At 35.9% G+C, this 22726-nt stretch overlaps 1 protein-coding gene across 1 annotated transcript in view; it reads right to left on the bottom strand.

Moving 5' to 3' along the window:
- RIMS1 (regulating synaptic membrane exocytosis 1) overlaps positions 1-22726 on the bottom strand; it is a 289231-nt gene that overhangs the window by 52590 nt on the left and 213915 nt on the right. Inside the window, exon 24 of the mRNA XM_034991516.1 lies at positions 16993-17228. Within this exon, the coding sequence (XP_034847407.1) occupies positions 16993-17228 (236 nt within the window). The remainder of the gene's footprint in view (positions 1-16992; positions 17229-22726) is intronic.

Below are 22726 nucleotides of genomic sequence, written 5' to 3'. Positions count from 1 at the left end.
TTCCATCTAAAAAATGGTGATAATGATGGTACCTATTTTAAAGTGCTAGAATTGTGCCAGTCTGGCTCATAGAACGTATCCAATAAACTCAGCCTTTATTAATATCTATAATTATCCTTATCTTTGTGGATAAATGAATCAATTCAGTGAACAGAACAAATGAAATCTATTTTTCTTGTAAGTATATAGTAGCAGTCCTCAAGATATAAATGTCTTGCTGATAGCACTTTCCTATCTTCTCCCCAACACAATCAACTTGTTCTAGACTTAGCACTATTAGGGGACTCCTGTAGACAGCTGCCTGATACTTTCCTTATACTCAAGCTGGCTTCTTCCCTGGGACAATTCTTCTGCTGGTGCCTCATGACACACAGTTTGGACAATATGGACCAAAGGGAGTCTCCCACGTGGATGTACACAGTAATCTTTTAGCTCTCTTCTTCCTTCACTACTTTTTTACAACTCCTTCTCAGCTATCCCAAGGAAATCTTTCCTTCTTTTGATAACCTCTTCAGCGCTCAGAAAGCAGTGACGTGGTGCAGAGGAAAATGAGTACTATTCTGAACATGACTGACAAGACTATATAATTCGAGATATGATCCTTCTTCACCTACTCTCTTCTCCACAGAAAAACCTAGGAGAACTTTCTGAACCCAGAGATGCCCAAAGACTCATTCTGGTTAGATGAACAAGAAATACAATCCTACTGGGTTTGGGCTTTTGCACATTTTAAGACAGCATGAGGAACTAGTCCACCAAGCTGTTGGAGCTGCAGTACAGAATCATGGTCCTGGCACCAGACAGCTGCCTGACTGTCACTTGCCAGGCCAGCACTGATGACGTGCCCCACTTAGAGCACAGACTCTGTAGCTCGACCGCTAGGCTCAAATTCCAGCTCTGCCCTTACTAAATGTGAACTTGGGCAAGTTACTCTTGATGTTCCACTTTCCTGACAAGTAAAATAGGACTAAAATACAATAAAGGCATACAGTTGAAGAAGAAAAGAGAGTGGTGTGCATTAACTCAGTCTTAATGTGTAAAATTATGTGGATATACATTTTATCCCTATATATCCCTTTATATCCCTATAAAGGAAAATGAAATCCAAATTAAATATTTTTCTAGTTATAGAAACTTCTGTAATAATGACAAAATACTAACAACTGACACTGGATATTCTGGATATTTATAGATAACTATACATTTAACTAACAATTAACGGCACTTTAAACATACCCAGACCATGTAGTACAATGGTTAAGGACTCTCCTAGTCCATTCAGGCCGCTGTCACAAAAATACTGTAAATTCAGTGTCTTATAAAGAACAGACATTTATCTCTCAGAGCTCTGAAGGCTAGGAGGTCCACAATCCTGGAGCTGGAAGATTCAGTCACTGGTGAGGACCCACATCCTTGTAGACAGCTGTCTTCTTACTGTGACCTCCCCATGGTTGAAAGGGCACAGTATTCATGAGGGCTCTACCTTCATGACCTAGTCACCTCCCAAGTGCCCCATCTTCTAATACCGCCATATTGGCCACTCGGTAAAAAAAATATGAATTTTAGGGGGACACAAATATTCAGCTGAGAGCAAGCACTAAGACTCCGGGCATAGACAAAACATTCAAATTCTCTCTGCCACTTATTAGCTGCTTGACTTCGGGCAAGTGACTTAAACTTCTCTCAGCCTTTGTTTTTTCCTTGAAAATCAAGAGATAATTACTGTATATCATAAACTCTCCTAGCAACTGCACAGAATTGTTGAGAGGGTTCAGTGTGATAATGCACATTAAGTGTTTTACACAGGACCAGTCACATAATATGGGCTGAACAAGTATTCACCATTCTTATTAGTTATTGATAGCCACTTGATAAATGTTTATGGAGTAAATGAAATGTTTGGCATCACATAAACATCACTGCCCGTGCTCGGTGGGAATAAAAACAGTAGCCACTTAAGTTCAGTGGGGGAACAATTGTTGGTTTCAGGCACTACTGACCCAAAAATTTAATGGTGGAAAAAAAGGGGAAAACTTGAAACAAAAATAATGACTCTTTTTACCTTGGGGAAATGTGTAGGACATAACTAAGAATGAACAAGACAGATGTTAGCATAGTCTGCTACTAAAAACAGGTTGTTTTAAAGATTAAAATTCAGGTGATATGTATGCAAGATTTGAACTATTTGGCTCTTTACAACTGTATTTAATTCTCACAATTATTTTCTGAATGGAAAGAAAGGAAAATTATTAAGAATATATTAAATTTTGGAGTGCCTGGGTGCCTCAGTTGGTTAAGTGACTGCCTTCGGCTCAGGTCCCTGCTCCTCAGGGAGCCTGCCGCTCCCCCTGCTTGTGCTCTCTCTCTCTCTGTCAAATAAATAAATAAAATCTAAAAAAAAAAAAAGAATATATTAAATTTTATGGAAACTTTGGGAAATAAAGAACATATGTTTATATTATAATTAACTCTAAAGCTAATTTTCCTCAGGAATCCTTCCTCAGTTAATGCATTCCTCATCCTTCCTTATATGATCGGGCTTTTATTTTAAGAGCTTCCAATAATTTTGCACTCATGAGATTGTAAGCCTGAAAGGCATTGTAAACTGTAAAGTTCTATAAAAAGACAAGATAGCCCTCTGCCTTTTACTAAGTCGAAAATGAGCTTGTAAATAATTCGAGGGCAAAGAAAATGCTTTCTATTTGCATGTACCATGAAGAATACTCACAGCAGAGTTCTAAAGGGCAGAGGCTTTTCTCAAATGCTTAGCTAAAGGGTTACACAATGAGTGACAACTATAAAAACATAAAAGCAGAACAGAAGAAGAGACAACTGGCATTACTTTGAGTAACGTCACTAAGTCACTTACAAATTGTGCTATCTGGGCCAGAGAATCTAGGACGTGCTGAATATGAATTAAAAAGCACTGGTAGAGATATTGAGGAGACAGCTTCTACAACCAGCACCATGAGCAGAAGGGAGCCAACAGATCTGTTATCACAGAGCCACTTTGATTCGGGAACTCTCACCAAGGAACCCATAATTCAGGCCACCTACATCTTGGAAATTAAAACCAGTATTTGTAACTGTACTTAGACCAAATTCAAGAATATGGAAAAAAATATGCTTTTTCATCCTGGTGAATGCATGTAATGTATTACATTAAAATACTTGAATTCAGCTGTTCTTCCTTCATGTTTCTGTATATAAAATTTGGATCAGATTTTCAAAATTAATTACATGATTTATGAAAGTGGATGGTTTTCCCCCCACAAAAATATAATGCTTTTGAGTCTTTACTTTGAAAGGGATAATAAAGAATGATCCATGAGAAGACAGTATTGTTGTTAAGCATTATAAAAAGTCAAAGAACTGAACTGAGAGTAAATTTTTACTTTGAAGGTAAAAGTTTCCTACTCTGATCTTACTATTCACATCAATCTTCTTAGTAAGTCTCTTAATACATCAATTGTTATTTTTTGGTTAATGATTTGCTGACGATCACAGAATTCCCATGAAATTTTATGTAATATTTCCTAAAATGACATTTCTCTCTCTTTCCCTCTCTTTCTTTCTTTCTTTCTTTTCTTTCTTTCTCTTTCTTTCCTTCCTTCCTTCCTTCCTTCCTTCCTTCCTTCCTTCCTTCTTTCTCTTTTCCTTTTTAAAAAACAACTAGATTATTGGGTGAATTTCCTGAAATAGAAGCTGTAAACGGGAATTGGCATTTTTAGTAGCAGGTTGAACCATACAGAATCAATTAAACATCCCTTGAATTTATTTTCTTGTGAATTTCTGATCAATAGGCTTTCCTTTCAAGAACCTTCCCTCATTAGAGGCATTACATCTGTTTTCAGTTTCCATAATTCAGGTAGACAGATCAAAGATTCTTTCTTACATTTTCAAATTCAGAGTGATAAAAATATTAAATTAAGATATTAATTGATTTGTTTATATTTCCTAATTAATATACTTCTACTTCATTACATAACGGCAAAGTGTTACAATGCAACTATATGTTTATTTACAAATATGTTTATTTATATATTACAGATAATTTATAACTCTTTTCATTTGAAACATTCCTAACCATAATATGATTATTTACTCCTTGATTGTCATAAGTTTTATAGTTTCAACTTAAAAGCTAAAGAAATGTGCTATTTCAACATACAAAAACATCCTAGGGTACTGAGTTTGAATCTGGAATACTGACTTATTTCTCCTGTAGTCCTAGAATATAAAGTCTGTTAAGCATCATTAAAACTAGGACAATCATTGTGTGTACCACATTCTTTAGTTATAAGAAAAGAATTCTTACAATGTAAATGATTATTTTAATAAGTCACAATGTACTGGCCTGATATCAGAAGTTTTATTTTCCACATAAGAATTCCCACTAGCTGACTTGCAAAATGTTTATGGTAAATCCATATGACAGGTATCCTTTGTCTTTATCCCTGAGAAAAGATAGATTTCCAAAAAAAAAAATAGACATTTTCACATTTCTTAAGTGTTTTCACAAGGTTGGCAGACTTTTATTAAATGAAGTGATATATGTAAGAGGGCACTGAAAACTGTAATATCTTTATCAATCATTATCAATACAAATTTTATCTTTCAGTAATTTTCTAATAAAATGTTACTTTGTTACTATAATGGTAAAGAAGTTACTATCACAACAATTCATTTACTGTCTCAAAACCTTAAAATGATAAGTATCTCCTTGTTGTTTATAGAAAGGTTAAAACCTAAAAGCAAAAGGGTGGAATTATCCAGTAAAATGTATCCAGATCAATGTCCAGGGGCTTTAGAAGGGAAAGAAAGGGAAAAGGAGGCAGGAAAATAATAGAAAAATCACTTCAACTTGTTAAAATTTTTAAAATTAAGATGTATTGAATTCCTAAAAAATAATAAAAGCCAACATAGAAGAAAAATTGCCTTTAAAATTTACCCACTAAGAACAGCATGCCATAATGTTAAATGAAATACCATGATATGATCAATTAATTACCATCTGAGCATGATATTCTGACTGAGCATACATCATACCCATCCAGTAGACTTCTATCAAGAATCTTCTTCATTAAAGGCACAGTCATGTAAGACACTGCCCCCTCCCCCGCAGAAAAAAAACAACAACCCTGTTGCTTAGTTACTACCTTTGAGTAACTTTGAAATTCATCTTGTGACAAGACCTTTACACATATTTATGGGGGCAGAGAAGTATTTAAACACCACATGAGAACCAAAAAATGTCTTAGAGGAGTTCAGAGAATCACTTTTAGCCCTGATAAGAAGTTGGAATTTGGACAGAGCTTGAATGAAGAGAAAAATTTTGACAAGCAAGGTGACAGATTAAGAACTTTCCAAGTGGAGGGTTTAGCACCTGTTAAGGTGCAAAGAAAGAAGCTTTAAATTGTGTTTTATAAACCCAAGGAAGTCAAGTCTGGCCAGAGCACTGAAAGAAATGAAGTTACATATGTGAGAGATTGGAAGTAAATAAGAATCATTTACTCATGTCAAATAACAAGTAGACCTTTTTTTTTTTACCAATATTTTCCATTACACACATCTCATTGGTTTCATATGCACAATACCTGTGACCTTATAAGTTAAGTTAAATTTTATCCAAATCAAATTCATGTCTATGAACTTTCTGTGACGTTAACAAGAACAATTTGGGGGACTGGGGGGCAGAATTCAGATTAGGATGTGAGGAGGACTAAGTGGCTTTGTAAGGAAAGAGACAGAACACAGAAATCTCTTTCAAAAAGTTTCATTTATTCAAGAAAATCTTTGTGTGCCTAGTACAGGCATTGTGCTAAATTCTGGGGATGTAATCATCACTGAAATAACAGACACAACCCCTGAGCTCCCAACTGGGAAAATTAGAATTGGGGAAGTGGTTTCACTACTTTATGTAAGCAGCTAAATCGAGGATCAATTTTTAGGGCAAGGTTGAAGAGCTGAAGATTCTTATCATTGTGGGGGGTAGATAAGCCTTCATTTTAAAAAATCATTTTGTTTAGTGAGAGATGACACCAATAGGCACATAGTATACATATCAACACTGCAGGAATAAGGCGGGGGGACTGAAAGTCCCTGTAGTAATTAACTTCTAACTCTGAGAAGCAGAGAATGTGTTTAGGTAACTATAGGAATGATCATTGTTCTCTAATGACTTCCTCTGTATTCTTCATTGTAGGCACTAAGTTCTTGGCCTAGAGCAAAGGTCATGAAACCTCTTTAAAAGATCAGATAGTGAATATTTTGGACATTGTGGTCCATAGGGCCTCTGCCTTTGTAGCATGAAAGGAGCCACGAACCACACAGAAATGAATAAGCATGGCTGTATTTCAATAAAACTACTTATGGACACCAAAACTGAATTACATATAAATTTTATGGGTCACAAAATATTATTCTTATTGCGACTTTTTCCAACCATTTGAAAAAAACTGAAAAATCATTCTTAGCTCATGGGCCATAAGAAACAAACTTTGAGTCAGAGTTTGCTGACCCCTGACCTAGTATAGAAAAGGCTGGGTAATAGGGCACAGGGAGGGCCAGCCTAAGAGAGACCCTGGATCACTCTCTCTTGCAGATTATGCCTAACACAGGATAAACATATGCATAAATGCCCTTTAAGTGTGTGCACAATGTGGTCTATGTGACCAAGTACAATTTCCTGAGGGCAGGGCTGACAGATTTCTCAAAGGGAGACTTGACAGGAGGAACTTTGAGAACCACTGATAGAGAAGAACTACAGTTAGACCTTAAGAACTTGTATTCCATTAACCACTTTACACATAATGAGCAGAGAAAAACATTGGCTGGGTTAACATGCCTCTCAGCACCATTCATGAATGATGTCACCAACATCTGTTCTCTTCCTACTGCTCTTTTATTTGGTTTCTCAGAATTACTAAGATTACTAAGAATTACTAAGTCGGTATTACTATTGAGCCCTTTCTATATGCCAGGTACTTTGCTAAAGTGTCAACATAAGTTTTCATTTAATTCTCACAACAGTCTTCTGAGGTAGGTACCATTTATTATTCCATTTTATAGTTGAAGAAACTGAGGCTCAAAAAGGCCTTTAAATTTTCGTTTTCTTTTGGAGTCTTCAAGATCCTCTGTCCTTATATTCTGCACCCTCCTTCCTAAGCACATTCATTGACCCCAGTTTCCATTTATATACTGATAATCCTAAATTGCCTTAAAAACCTATCCAACGACTGTCCCAACATCAGCATGGCCAGAAGTGACAAATAATATCCTTGCCCAGCAGTCGCTCTCTCAGCAAATGGCAAGAGGCACTCTTATCCCTGACATTCCTCTCCTCCCTACTGGCCAACAGACTCTGGGATACAAAAGACTGTAATCACTTTCCCACTCATCCAGCTTTTTCCAAATCTAGCCTGGTACAAGCCTTCCGCAATGGTGTCCTAAGAGGTCTTCCTAAGTACATTTTTTAAAAAGTAAAAATGGTAGTATTACAGAACAAAATGAAATATTATGAATCTATAAATATTTTTTTTTTTTTTAATTTTTTTTTTATTTATTTGCGAGAGAGAGAATGAGAGACAGAGAGCATGAGAGGGAGGAGGGTCAGAGGGAGAAGCAGACTCCCCGCCGAGCAGGGAGCCCGATGCGGGACTCGATCCCGGGACTCCAGGATCATGACCTGAGCCGAAGGCAGTCGCTTAACCAACTGAGCCACCCAGGCGCCCCTCTATAAATATTCTTTAAAAGCTATATAATAAAAGCATCTCTCTGTGTGTCCATGGAGTTGAATGGAGTTATAGTGAAGTGGTTAAGAACATAAACTCTACTTCAACTTCTAAAAGTTGCATGGCCTCAGGCAAGTCATGGAATCTGTAAAATGGGAATAATAATAGCATCTTATGACGGTTTTTGAGGACTGGAGAAATGAATACATGCAAAGCAATTAAACACCGGGTGGCATTGTGGTAACTAATAAATATTAACTGCTGATGATTTTATCAATATTAATAACACAAATGCATAAAAAGATTAGCTAATAATATACTATTATTTTCACAGTGAACTTGCTATTAGTGGTGGCATTGCAGGAATTTTATTTATTTTCTTTTTGTTTTTCTGTGCTTAAAAATCTGAAAAATATTACTAAAATAAATGAGCAAAAAAATCTCTATATAAAATCACCCCGTGTTAAATGAGGATGCACTGAAAATGGTCATCTGCTGTAAAAATAATCAGACCCATTTCTCATTACATTTGAGCCACCCAAAATATTTTATAACACCCATTCTGAAATTGATCTCATGTTTAAAAATTATCTTAGTATAATTAACAATAATTATCACCATATATAATTATTTGAGTACTTAGGATTGTACTTTGAAGGCCCTTAATAAATGTTAGTTTCCTTTCCTCCTTCACATCCTAAACACAAATTAATTATAAAAATTAATTCCACTCAAATAAATATTTTTTTCTGACAAATCAACCTAAAAGTGTATATACATATTAGCCAAATTCAGAATTTATAGTTGAGAGTGAGGAAAAGAACAAAAATAGAGCAGCTGGTATGTGCTTGAAACTACTAATCCTTATTAGGGCATCTCTTCAGAAGAGGAGTTACTATAGCTGAATTGAATCCCTATTCACAGTAGTGAATTCCTAGGCGAGACAGCAACAGTAAATAAAAGAACCCATGCTTACATTCATCTGATGGTTTTGCAGACTTGAGAATCATTTCTGGCACCATGATTTTGCATTCAGGAAACAAAGAACATGAAACATTATGTCCCTCAGAATGTTTTTCTTGTGCCATTAAATGAATCAAATAAATGAGGCACAGACAAGGGATGTGGATTTCAGCAAGGTTTTGATAAATATAGCTTTCCATGTCTGAAAGTTTTGGGGGGACACCTATCCTTTCTCACTTTCTCAAAAATTCTCAAGCGAGAACTTTCTTGCTTTCATTGTTAATCCTTTGCAGAGCCAAGGAAACATTTCTTAAAATGTTTAAAGAGAACACCTTAGCCCTCCTTCCCTGCAGCTACAACTTACTTTTATAAAGGAAAAGACTTAGAATCTTCACAAAGCTGCACTAAACTTAAAATGCAGGGGTGCCTGGGTGGCTCAGTGGGTTAAGCATCTGCCTTCGGCTCAGGTCATGATCTCAGGGTCCTGGGATCAAGCCCCTTGTTAAGCTCTCTGCTCAGAGGGGAGTCTGCTTCTCCCTCTCCCTCTGTAGCTCCCCCTGCTCATACTCTCTCTCTCAAATAAATACAGTCTTTAGAAAAAGTAAAATAAAATGTAGAAAATATTTTGGTGAACTGGATTGGTTGGAAGGAGACAAAATAAGTCCTATGGCAAAATAAGACATTCATTTTCCCGAGGTAAATAAATTATGAAGTCCAAGCTGGTGATCACTTGACTCATTTTATGACTTGCTTTACCCGTGTGCCTTCTGGGGAGAAAATTGGAAAAAGATTAGCAGCAGGGGATTTAATATCTTGGACATTTTCTTGGCATGATTATTGTCTAAGGACCACATGAATTTTAAAATAATGCCCTAAAGTCATAGGGAAATTAACTCATTCAAGCACTATCCCATTAGGTGTAAATGGGTTATAGTTACAGTTTTATTCATGTGTATTATTTTCTTGACAGTGGAACAAGGGTAATTTTGTTAGTTTCCATCTATGATTTCTTCTTGAGAAATGTGTGATATGCCTTGGAAATTTATTAACTCTTATTAAGCTATTTTGAAATCAAACATATATAAATCTACCTAAAACTTCTTAGAATACTTACATTTCTGCCTCTATAATCTTGTGGGATACTGAACACCATATAGTTTTTAATTCTACTATAAACCTTCTGAAAGGTTTCATTTCCATGATTATAATGAAATAATTAATTTCATTGAGATAAACTGCCAAAAAAGTGCCTTTTAACCCGTATTCTGAGTAAGAATAAGAAAAAGATCTGCTCATTTCCTTAGGAAGAGGTAATATCAATAGATAAGAGAGAGGACAGAGCTTCAACTTTTTCCAATGAGACAAATCTTCATACTGAGAAGAGTCAAACTAAGTAGTAAATGGCGGCCCAAGACAGGTGAATTTCCAAAATGAGTACAATAATCTAGATCTAACCAAATTTTATCTCAGAATCTTAAAGATGGGCAGTATGATTTCAAAGAGTCCTATGATGATCTCAGAAATCATGGTGCGGACATTGGAGCTGCACATAGCAGGGGATGACAGTCTTGAAAGAAACAAAACTAACATGAACTAGATCCCTGCAAATCCTGCTAACTGCATTTTAAAGTTACCTTGCAGAGATTTTACACTATCCAAACTCAGCTGGAATTCCAGAGCTGCTCAGCAGTACTTTTATCCTATTCATTTCTTACTACATTCCTCACCCTGTATCCTCACTCTGTCCATTTGCTCTTGCCTCATTTGCACGGAGAAGATCAAAGGCCTCTGACTCAAATTCCTGCAGCCTTCATATTCCCATTGTGTACTCCTCTGGATCCCCACCATTTCCTCTTTTCTATCAAATTCAGGGAGAGAAGCATCTTTCCCTCTCTCCAAGAATAACTTTGGTGTCCTTGAATTATACCCTCTGTTCGCTGGGACTTTGTTAATTAAAATTCTTGGTATTTATATCTTCCAATCTCTCCATCCAGAGGTGCCTTTTCCACACCTCATCCTGGAAAAACGCTCAGATCTCCTTTATTCTGAGACAGACACACATACAGACGCAGACACAGACACACACATACATTTTAGACCCTCTACCTCCATGTCCTTGGGCTCTTACCCAGTCTCTGCTGTTCTAGTTCCTTCCACCCATGACAAGAACCCCATCCGATGGGGAGTAATTAAGTGGGTGTGGATGAGATGATGGTTACAGAAAGAAAGCTGAAATGAATGATGGAATGGAGAGTGGGATGGGCTCTGGACCAGGCTGAATCCCGTCCCTACCCGAGGCATGTTCTATCCTCACCCCCACCTCACTAGTCTATTCAAACTTAAGGTCAGGAAGAATGCTTTGGTTCCCAAGTCCAATGGTCTACTCTCATTCCCTAGCCTCTTCAATCATTCTATAGGATTCACCAGCCTCTCTATAAAATTCTCTCCTCCCTTAGGACTCTGTTTCTCTTCATCTTTACTCCTCATTCTTTTTCTGGATCCTGCTCCCCTTCCCCACTTCTCCATATTCTCCTTCTTCCCTTAGTAGTTTTTCCTGAATAAAGGCATTTCACATTGTCTTCTCTTAATTTCATCTTCAGTCCATTCTTTTCTCTGAATAAGCTCATTTCTTCCATTTCCACAGCTCCTTCTCTCCCTCCCTGCATCATCATCTGTCATTTCATCTATTAGCCCCACACTGACCTCCTTGCTCCCTCCCTGGTTTTGTACACCTGGCTTCCATTTAAACTTCCAGTAGCACAGCTTTGTTTCTTCTATTCTCTTGATTAAAATGTCTCCATCAAACAGTGAGCAAAGTCCCTTAAAGGGCTTCTGAAGACCTGGCCTCATCTTTTTTTCTAATTGTATTTCCCACTATAGCCCTTTCATATATCTTTGCTTTTGCCCAACTGTGTCTGTGGGCTGGGATCATTTATTGATATAAATACATGTATATATATTTGTGTTTTTCCCCCATATTTTTCCTTCCCCCTTTCCACAAAATTATTAGCCTTTTAATAATTTCCACAAAATTATTTTATGTTTCTTTGCTTCAGGGATTTTTGCAGGAATATAGGGCACCCAGAAGGCAGTAGTGACTCTGTCTTTTGTAAATGCCTAACTCTAAAACAGATAACGCTAAATGTGCCAGCCAGATCGGGAAGAGGGGAAGGCTCTGCAGGGCTTATAGGCAGGGTGGAACATGTAGGAACCCAGGCCCTGCTCCATGAGCCTAGCTGTGGCACAAAAAGAGAGGAAGAATATGCGAGGAGCTTAATGTAACCGGAAGGGATTTTTTGTACAGGTTGAGATTCTTTTACTCAGAAGGAGTGTGCATCATTTGCAAGTCACGGAAATTTTTGTTTATCCATGTCCATGTGAGATATGTTTCCTTACAAAATATATACCTATTACTTTGCTCATGGCAATAGCCCCCAAATTTTTGTGTTTGCAGTAAGTTGACAGTAGAGTCAGAGAGCTTGATCTGACAGGAATTCAGAGAAAAAGGTACTGGGGTAAAAGCTGGAGTAACAGGGGACAACTCAGAGAGTTAGAGGGTCTTGAGCAGGGTCTTGAAGGAAAGGATTAGACAGAGGAAAACGAAATTTGGGATAGGGGAAAATTTTTAGAAAGGTACAGAATACTGTTAAAGAAACGAATGATTTTTTTAGTACATTCTTAGTACATGATAATTGACTCTTAATTGTTTGAAAATTATGAAACAATCCTGCAACATTTTCCATAATTTAATCAATGTTTTAATCATTAACATATTAATCTAATAAAGCATCTTCAGCTGTTAATGATGTAATAAATAACAATTTTATTAAATAGTTAGGCCATGATTATTTACCAATTCTGCATGTGCTCCCATCCTGAGACACAGATCTTAGACCAATCTGATTTCCCACTTCTTTTGGTAACATACATAAACGGCATGGGTTTACTACATTTTGGTGCTTGCTTTATATTATCTCATCTAGTTCCTTAGTTCATGTTTATTTCAAGTGTGAATAACTTCCTTCCACTGGGGAGGACACTTTTAATTTTGAAATACCTACTGTGGCTGGTGTAGTACTGGAGATAACAGTTATTCAATAATATAAGATGAAGTAATCTGAGCAATTTCTAGACGATAAAGCCAATGTTATTTTACATTTATAGATGTTTTCTCCATAAAAGCTAAAAGTTCTAAGCAGAAATCATAGTCTCAGATGCACAGTGCTTATTTGATCTAAGATCTGTCCTGAGGTGACCTGTCTCTTGCAGTGAGGAAGAATATCCATTAAAGAAATCTTGCATATGATTTTAGGATGCACTCATTTCCCAGGGGAGTAAGCACTCATCATTTTCAATATTTTATCAGTGTGCTGTTCCCTCTGTCCTGGAATGGCTTCCCTGTATAATAGTCCCGATTTATTTATTTATTTATTTATTTATTTTTAAGATTTTATTTATTTATTTGAGAGAGAGAATGAGAGACAGAGAGCACATGAGAGGGGGGAGGGTCAGAGAGAGAAGCAGGCTCCCTGCAGAGCGGGGAGCCCGATGCGGGACTCGATCCCGGGACTCCAGGATCATGACCTGAGCCGAAGGCAGTCGCTTAACCAACTGAGCCGCCCAGGCGCCCCTCCCCCCCCCGATTTATTTTTTAATGCACAGGTCTCACCTCTTCAAGGAAGCCTCTCAAGATTGCACAAGAGAGTGAATCACCCTGTGCTTCCTCTGTACCACTGTGATAATTGGATAGTTGCCCTTTCTGAGCTGGAATATTTATATGTAACTCACCCTTTTCTACTTTGATATCTTCGAAGGCAGGGACAGTGTTTCATCCATCTCTTTAGTACTCCTGGTTCCTAGCCCAGTGCCTGGTACAGTCATGCATTACCAACAGGATAGTGCTTAAATGTTTGTTGAACCTTATTTCAAACTCTTCTTTTTTTACACAGTTGTTAAGTTCCTGGAAGCCTGGGTTTAAATTCTGGGCCAATCACTTACAATGGGAATTTGAGTAAATTACCTAATCACTGTATGCCTTAGTTTCTCCAATTTCAAAATGGGAATAAAAGTAATGGTACTTCTTAAGTTTGTTATGACCAATAAAGAAGTGAAATTATATGTACACACCCATGCATGGAAAAAACTCTAGAATGTAAATTTGTTGTTAGGTTTATTCAACTTAGACACATTCTTATGATACTAATAATTACCTTAAATTTATAGGTAATTATAGGTGTTATTTAGGGATAATCCTTCACAGATGTATAAACCCTTCTCAAAAATGCCTTTATTTATAAGTAAGGAGGGGATTACCACTGGGGAAATGTCATATAGTTAGTCTGTGAGTGAGGGACCAAATCCTCACACTGCACAGGCTGGGCCTCTAAACCTAAGCTAAAATCTACCTTGAGTTCTAAAGCCTAGCCCTAAGGTTACTCAGAGCTTCATTCAATTCCAAAATATTGCTAGATCAGGAGCTTTTTCTTATAATTTTCCTTTCTTTCACTACTTCACGTCTCAATCTAATTCAGCTATGATTTACTGAATAGGTTTTTAGCTATGTATGTGATTGCTTAAAGACATTTACCAGTAGTAATACCTAGAGTTATTGGAAATGTCCTGTTTATGTCACTCTCCTACTAAAAAATACATATTTAAAGAAGTTATTCCTATTTTCATTATGAATAAATAGTGTGGTAAAGGTGATTTAGAAATATTAATATTATTTATAATTGAAATATCCTATAAGAATAATTATATGTAATTGAAGAGACTAGTAAATTATATATAAGAATAATTATATATATAATTAAAGAGCACAGTAAATACTCTTCATAGTAAATATACATATGTGAGAATATGTGTGTATATGTGTGTATAAAATTTACTATGCTCTTCAATTTGTTGAAATAAATTTTACTTGATTTCAAAGACTCAAATATATTCCTCTGAGCACATAAAAGGCTATAAAAACAAAAACAGAAAAGCGATGTGTTTGTAATCATTCTAAAAAGAGTTGATTAAACTTTACTTCTAAGTGCTTCACATTTTCCTGATTATCTGTCGTCTGTGTGGTAGAGGAGAGAGAAGCTGTAGCCCAGGCTGTATGGGTTAGAGGTTCACTAGAAGAGAAGCCCTTGCTCAATTAGTCTTTTTTTCCCACATTAAAATAATAAACATTTACATGACACGTAACACATTCTATTCCACAGAATACACAGCTTGTTTTAATATATGAGTAAGGCTGTTTTCCTCTCCATATCATTGTAGAACAGGGAGAAAAACCAGGCCTTGCATTGAGACAAAGAGGCATGATGACTGAGGTTTGTCACCCTTTGTCATCTGCTTTAGAAAGATCGAGAAGAATGAGAATAGGTTATCAAATAATAGGTAAAATTATGATGTAGAAAAAAAGACATAAAACTTTATACCTGGGAAGTTCATAGGAGGACATCTAGTCCAACCCACCCAGTATATAAGCAAACTGAGTCCAACAGAGATGAAGTAAAAGTTGATTCACTGAGTCACTTTGGAATAGAACTGTTTTGTTAGCTTGGCTTTGTGATCCAATGTCTTTTTTGGTCCCTTACATTGCAACCTAATCTCCTCAAATAGGTTATTTCATGGATGTTATTAACAATGTATCTTTTCTGAAGGTAAATATTATTTGAAATTCAACAATGACCATAAATGGAATAAAATTTAAATTAATAAAGCAAAGAGGCTAAGTGTTTCAATGACAATCATTTGAACCTATTACCTGCACAGCTGTGTAGCAAGTATAGTTCCTGTGTAAAATTATTGTTGTGTTTTATTCTAAGAAAATATAATTCTACGTAACTAGTGAATGATAGAGAGGGAACTAACTATGGGGGACAAATAAGAGAAACTATGAAGAGTTAGCCTAAGAAAATAAGCTGTCTGCCAAACCTCACACAGGAAGCACTGGTTCATCAAAGAACATTTCCATTTCATCTAAGTGATGAAAGATTTTCAAATCTGGCGGTGAAAGACTTACCCACATCTCACCTTGTAAACTATCATTACATCAATACCAAAAACCAAGAAGCATCACCATCGAAAATAAGACAAATCAAACAACACAAATGAACAATGTCTCCTCCTCAGGAAGAAGTCTGACCCTAAGGAAGAGAAAAGATTCTCCTTCACAATGAACAGCTCATCTTAGTGGGATGGCATAGAGGCAGATCCATTACAGAGACACTAGCTAATCTAGGTTCCTTCTATGATTTTCAGAAAGACAAAAACTCTGTTGAAATAGCTGTGCACTCTAGTTCAGTTTTTCGATGGCTCAATTTCCTACCTTTATCTGTAAATATGTCCACTAGAATGCACATTTTAAAATACTCTCCAGAATGCCAAGGTAACTATAAAAAGAATATCATGAAATTTTTTTGGCATGAGTAAATTTTGTTATAAGACTTTTGCTGCTAAGGAACAAAAATATGGAGCCAATGGTTATAACAGGAGAAACAAGTGCTGACAATTTAAATCAATTCAATATTTCACTTACCTTTAGTTTTCCATAGTACTGAGCATAGTGATGAATTATCTAATATGTCTGATCAAATATTATGTAATTTTGGGCAATTTAAAATATATTTTGTAATACAGAAATAACCATCCTCCTTTCTGTGTTTGCTTTTTTCTATATACCTTGAGGACATAAAGCTTTTAAGATTTATAAGCAGTAGAAAATATCTGAAACTCAAATTTGTATTAAGACATTCTTTGCTCAAATCCACTGACCCATTTTTCTAAAGTAAAAATAACTGCTGGCTTTTTAACTTGCACTGAAAATACAAAATTACAGTTCAATAATTATATTCATACAGTACCTTGAAGACTATATTTCAAGTTGCACAACTGACCTTCTTTTCTATAAAAATATAGAGCCTATATTATAAGTAATTATATTATGGAACATTTTGAAAAGGAGAATCCTGTTGCTTTTCTTGCATATAAATCAATTTGGATCTTTAATACTTCTTTGCATTTCCTTGCATATTTATAAACATGGCTTTACTTTTTTTTTAACTTACGGAAAATATCTGACCACTTTACAGATTGACAAATGATACCTGGTTAGACAGCTGTACAGAAAAAAAAAAATAAACACACACATGTAACAGATTTTCAGAGACAGGAAAATAAACTTCCTTTTGCAAAGAAGAATCAGTACACTCTACAATCACTCACAAGCCATAGCACGAGGATCCACTTTTGTCTCTCCAGCAAGAACTTGAGGTGTCTAAGTGGGATTCACTTCACTCACCTGTTTGGCTTAGTTGGGATGTGCTTCTACTCCTTCTAGACACTATGGCAACCACTTTGGCACTCAGGCTGGATCTCCTTTTCTTTCCACCTGCTCCAACTGTACCCACAGCCGTGTCGGACTGACTGCCGTCATTATGCTCCAGTGTGTACATCTCCCCACTCACACTGGTGCTCTTCGTAATGGCTCTTCCTGAAGTCCCCATCCGTCTGCCTTGCATTTTAGGGGTAAATGAACTATATTTACAAAGTAAAAACATATACGCATCCATAAATTACAGGTCAGTATAACCGAAGCTCTAAATCTAATTTATCTTGAAATAATCCAGGCAAATTTTTAGGAGGGAAAAGCCAGTTGAGTAGTAGTCTTACAGCTAGGATTTACTAGATGTAGCCTAAAACAATAGTATTTCAACACAAGAATCTATAAACTTTTAGTAAAAAGAAATGCAACCAATGTTATCTACAGGGAGGTAAATGTTACTAATTTTATAGTTACTATGTTACTTTCAGAGAAAAACAAAAATATTTAGATCAATAAGACAAGTTCATATACATTCCTCAGGAAAAAAATATTAAAAATGGATACTCTGGATTTGCCATACAAGATTAAAAAATGAAAACCATATCTGTTCTAGTTCCAACTAACAGATACCTCTTTTGCTATTTGAGGCTTTATGGGTCTAGAAAAGACTACTTATGAGGCAAAGAAAAATCATATTTCCTCCTTCTTCCTTGTCCCCTCATGTTGCATCTCTCCCAAATTTCAACTCATTTTCCTCTTTCAGTGTTTCAAACTCATATGCTCAGGTTGAGATGTTCCTTTTTTTCCTTCCCTATCAAAACTTGTCTATGTTCCCAGATTATACTGATTTATCTGAATAAATTACTGTACCTCTCTCCTAAATGAGAAAATTATTGTTGAGAATTTCAGGCACCATGGGAGGTTGGTGGGAAAAAAACCGTTTCTACAAGCCAAAGTAAATGTATGTCTGTGAGTCAGGGAGAGAGGTAGGGCAGGCAAGCGGGGAGCCACAGATGTTAGGATTCTTCATATCTTTTAAATTATACTGCATATGCAGTTATATTATCCATCTAGACTGGCCTTTTTTGGTCTAATAAAGACCTGGTTGGATATATCTGAAATGACCCTCTTTATTTTACATTTCCTTAAAATATCTGCAAAAATTGGCTTACATGACCCTCACCACCATCTTGATTTTCTATTTCTTGTTTTGAAATACAAAATACATTAATATAGTATCTTTTAACAGTGATGACATTTAATACTTAAGTTGAGATAAATCCTAATATGATTAGAAATGATAAAATAGAAATTCTTGGGATCACATAAGTATTTGTGGTCACATATATAATGAGTGTTTCAGTAGAAAGGGAAATTGATATGGGATGAGTTCAGAAAGGTGGGAGAGTGAGATTGTGGAAGGATCAGAAGTTATGGACAAGAAACAAAACTGCTTGATCCTTAGGATCCTTCCATGAATTGAATTGAAAAATGAGACCCCTTTTTGATAGGAATCATTTGGAATTTTTAATCCCTAGCTGTATTACTGAATTGGTCCATAACAATATTAATATTTGTATCTTTCAATTTATTCTAATCAGCATTCCATTAACTCAAAGTTTTTAAAGCCATTTGCAAACCTAATAATTTTGCTATGCGCTTTAGGCAAACTCTTTTTTCAAAACATTAATGAGGACAGTATTACACATAGCTGGTTCAAAACTGATTCCTGTGGGGTTTATATTCCCAACTCTAGGGGACCTTCTTTCCTGGTTAATTTTACAATAAATTTCTTCTGTGTCCTCGCCAATTTATTTCAATGCATGACCTAAATCTGTCACCTCTCCTTAAGTCCACTCTTAACTACCTGCATTTCTATGATTTTACTTGCAGACTTCTGCTGGAGGATATGAAGCAATGTCACAGTTTGGTCAGTTTTGCTGATGATCCGTCTTCAACCAAATGCCTGTGACAGAGAAGTCAGTAGTTTTCCCACCTCTCATCACTCTTTTTAGCACACTCCTCACCGGTGTTATTGAAAACTTCTGATGATTTTATTTTTACCTTAATAAAGTCTGGATAAACTAGCATCTACCTTTTTTCTCCCCATTATTTCCATGAAAATGGAATTCTACTACAACTCTCAATTTGTATTTTAAAAGTTATCCACAAAAAAGTTATTCCTTGTAAAATATTCAGGAATGTTCTTTAGGCTATAGAAAAGTTTAAAAGTATAGGGAAATGTCTTCAGTAATACTTCTATCCTGAAAATGTATTTGAGATGAGCTAGGAAGATTCAAAAATTTTTTTCATGGACATTCAATCACAGCAATGAAATGTTCCACTATGTTGAAAAAATTCTGGAAGGCAGCTATGCTCACCACTATACCACCAACACACATTATGTGGACAAAACTTCTGAAAAAATTTAGGGAAATCTGTATAGTGATTACCATTTAGGGGGTTAAGAAGTTATGTTAAAATGATTTTTGTAAATAAATGATATAACTTTTCCTCAAAAAATAAAATACTTTATTTAGAATTTTAAAAGCATTCTTATACGATATGACAACTGTGCATAGCTTCCTAAAGAATCTGGAATATCATAATGTTCAACGAGAACATGTAAAGGCATTTTCAATTCTGCTTACCTAATTGAGGGGAGAGGTTTCTGGGGTCTAATCAGGTTAATTTAACCCATGTGAAGCTTACTGTTTTAGTACAAATATGTTTTCTATTCCCCTATTTTGTATCCTTCTATTTGTTCTGCTTCCATTGCCTGGAAAACTATTCCTGTCATTTAGTTTCATTTAGTGCCTGAATCCTTCAGGATATACTTTAATGCTTTCTGATTTATAAAGCTCCTCAGAGTCTCCCTAGTGTCATGACTCCTGTTTCCTAGCCCTTTGTTTTCTAGTTTCTATTGGTTATATTAGGATTCTGATATTTTATATCAGCATGCACCTTATTCATCACTAGATTTGCCACAGTGCCCTTCCCATTGCTGAGTGAACTAAAGATTTATGAGTAGGAAGTAAAAAAAAAAGCGATGTCAGTATGCAAATGGACTATGATATAACCCATCTTTAAAAATCAATCAAACAAAAAACCCACCTTTCTTCTTTGATACTCCCTCTCCCTCTGGCTACTGACTTTTGGCTAAAAATCTCCTCAAGCAGTTGTCTGTATGTCCTCTCTTCCTAGTCTATCCTGAACTAATTTAAATCAGGCTTTGTCCCTACTACTTCACCAAAGCTGCCTTTTTTTTTTTTTTTTTAAGATTTTATTTATTCATCTGAGAGAGAGAGCAGAAGCAGACTCCTGGCTGAGCAGAGAGCCCGGTGTGGGACTCAATCCCAAGACCCTGGGATCATGACCCAAGCGAAAGACAAACGCTTAACTGACTGAGCCACTCACGTGACCCCAAAGCTGTCTTTTATTAAAGTCACCTGTGACTTTACATGGCAAAATCCTATCATTGCACAGTCCTTACCCTTCTGACCTCTCAATAAATCATGTATGTGACAAAACATTTGATTCTACTGATCATGAAACACTTTATTCTTATGAGACACTGTAGTGTCTCATTGACAAGAACTTCTCTTTCATCACTAAATACCGGAGTTCTTCAGTGCTCAGCCCTCTGACCTATATTCTTCCATATGAGACTAACTCCCTAGATGTCTCATCTGGTCTTGAGCTTTACATATTATCCATACTGCTGCAAATTCCAATTGTTTTTCTCCATCTATACTCAGTCCTGAGCTCCAGATTTATATAGCCAGCTGTCAATGGACATTCCTGTTTGGATATGTTTCTCAAAGATAACATGTTCAACCCAACTGAGAAACTGCTCTATAGCTTATCTTTCATCTCACATTAAAGATACTCCATTTCCCCAATTGCTCAGAGTAATAATTTCCCCCTATAAAAAAAATCTAATGTGGATTTGAGACCAAGAAAAAAAAGTTACTTTACTTTTTATGCTCTGCTTGAGCATTATCTAACAAGTCCACTTTAAAGGTCATTTGACCCTCCAGGGAAATGTAAAATTTTTGACTATTTACTCTTATAATAATTATGATCCAAACATTTTACAATGCTGTAAAGTGAGATGTTAACTTGAATAAAATTGATAAGGAGCAAATGATTACTATTTAGAAGATGGGGTAACTCTAAAGGTTATGGTTTTACTGACCTAGAGAATATTACCTAGTTTTGATTCTAAATTCATAATCTTATTCCAGCATTCATTTTTTTTCAATGACTATATATGTGCATATATAAGTACCTGAGTTTCTTGGATCATCTTTGGAATCAGTTTATCATCCTATTGGTTTTCTCACTAATGAGTTAAAACTTCAACATTTGCTATCCATTGTTTTATTACTATGTTTTAATTTTGAGAATTATGTTTTGACTGTGTTGGGGAGTCCCATCAAAATACCCAAATGGACCCCCTGCCGGATACAATTAAACTCTTTTGCTGGAGCAGGGCACCTCATGGACTCAAACCCAAGGCTGCCTTTAATCAAGTGGCAACCAAACATTACGTTCAGTCTCTGCTTTCCTTTTTCCGACTCTGGTTTTCTGTGTTTCTTTCTTTGTTTCTGGTTCTGGTAAATGGGCTCTTATTTTGCTTGGTTGTAACTAATAATACATTCCTCACTAACGGCACCAACAATAGGAAATCCACCCATGGAATTAAATCTGTTGGGTGGCAGACATGGATATGTTACAAGTTGGACGGCAAGTGACAAAAAATTTGGCTTGTTAGTCTTTTTACATGTCTGTTTGCCTGCTACTAAAAGTTCACATCACTCATGAAAATGTCTTGTGCATACTGAAAAAAGAACTGCTCTTTAAAAGTCTGGGCTTAGGTTTCAGTGTTAATTTTGGCCCTATGGCTAAGTGGTAAAACTGAAGTTGCTAGTTCTCTTTGCATGCTTAAAAACAGTGTTTTTGATTGATAATAAAAATCTCTTACTTTCTGTACCTTAGGGATAGCTGTCCAGGCAGATGGATACTAGATCCCAAGGTATTTTAAATTTAATAGAGCTCCTGTTCTGATTGATCTATACAGATGAGTAAGTACTTATATAATTCTAATATAGGTAACTAAAGAATCTCTAGAGAAAAAAGAAACTGAAATTCTGATACTTTGAAAATACTAGCCTTTTAAGAAAAAATTTTTTCAAGAAATTGTTAACTCATTAAAATTTTAATATAAGAATTTAAATCCCAATTAAAGTGAATCCTTGGAGTTATCAAACTAGTTTGATAAACTGATTAAAAACAGCCTTATGAGAACCATAACGAGATGCCACTTCCTACACACTAGGATAGCTTTAATAAAAAGGAGAAATAACAAGTGTTGATGGGAATCTGAAGAAACTGGGACCCTCATACGTTGCTGATGGGGAAGTAAAAGGCTGCTTCTTAGGAAAAGTCTGGCAGTTTAGTTAAACTTAGACATAGTTAAATTAAACTCAAAATTACCGAATGACTCAGTAATTCCATTCAAAAGTAAACATAGTTACCATATGCCCCAGCAATTCCATGCCTAGATACAGGCTCAAGAGAATTTAAAACACATATCCACACAAAAACTCACATATGAATATTCGTATCAACATCATTCTTAATAGTTAAAAAGAGGGCAACCCAAATGCCCATAAACTGATGAATGGAGAAACAAAATGTGGTATAT

This window comes from Mirounga leonina, unplaced genomic scaffold, assembly GCF_011800145.1.
Source record: "Mirounga leonina isolate KUSES-001 unplaced genomic scaffold, KU_Mleo_1.0 Mir_53, whole genome shotgun sequence".
Taxonomy (NCBI): Eukaryota; Metazoa; Chordata; class Mammalia; order Carnivora; family Phocidae; genus Mirounga; species Mirounga leonina.
The sequence above is the reverse complement of the archived record's forward strand: the minus strand, read 5'-3'. Positions and strand labels throughout refer to the sequence as shown.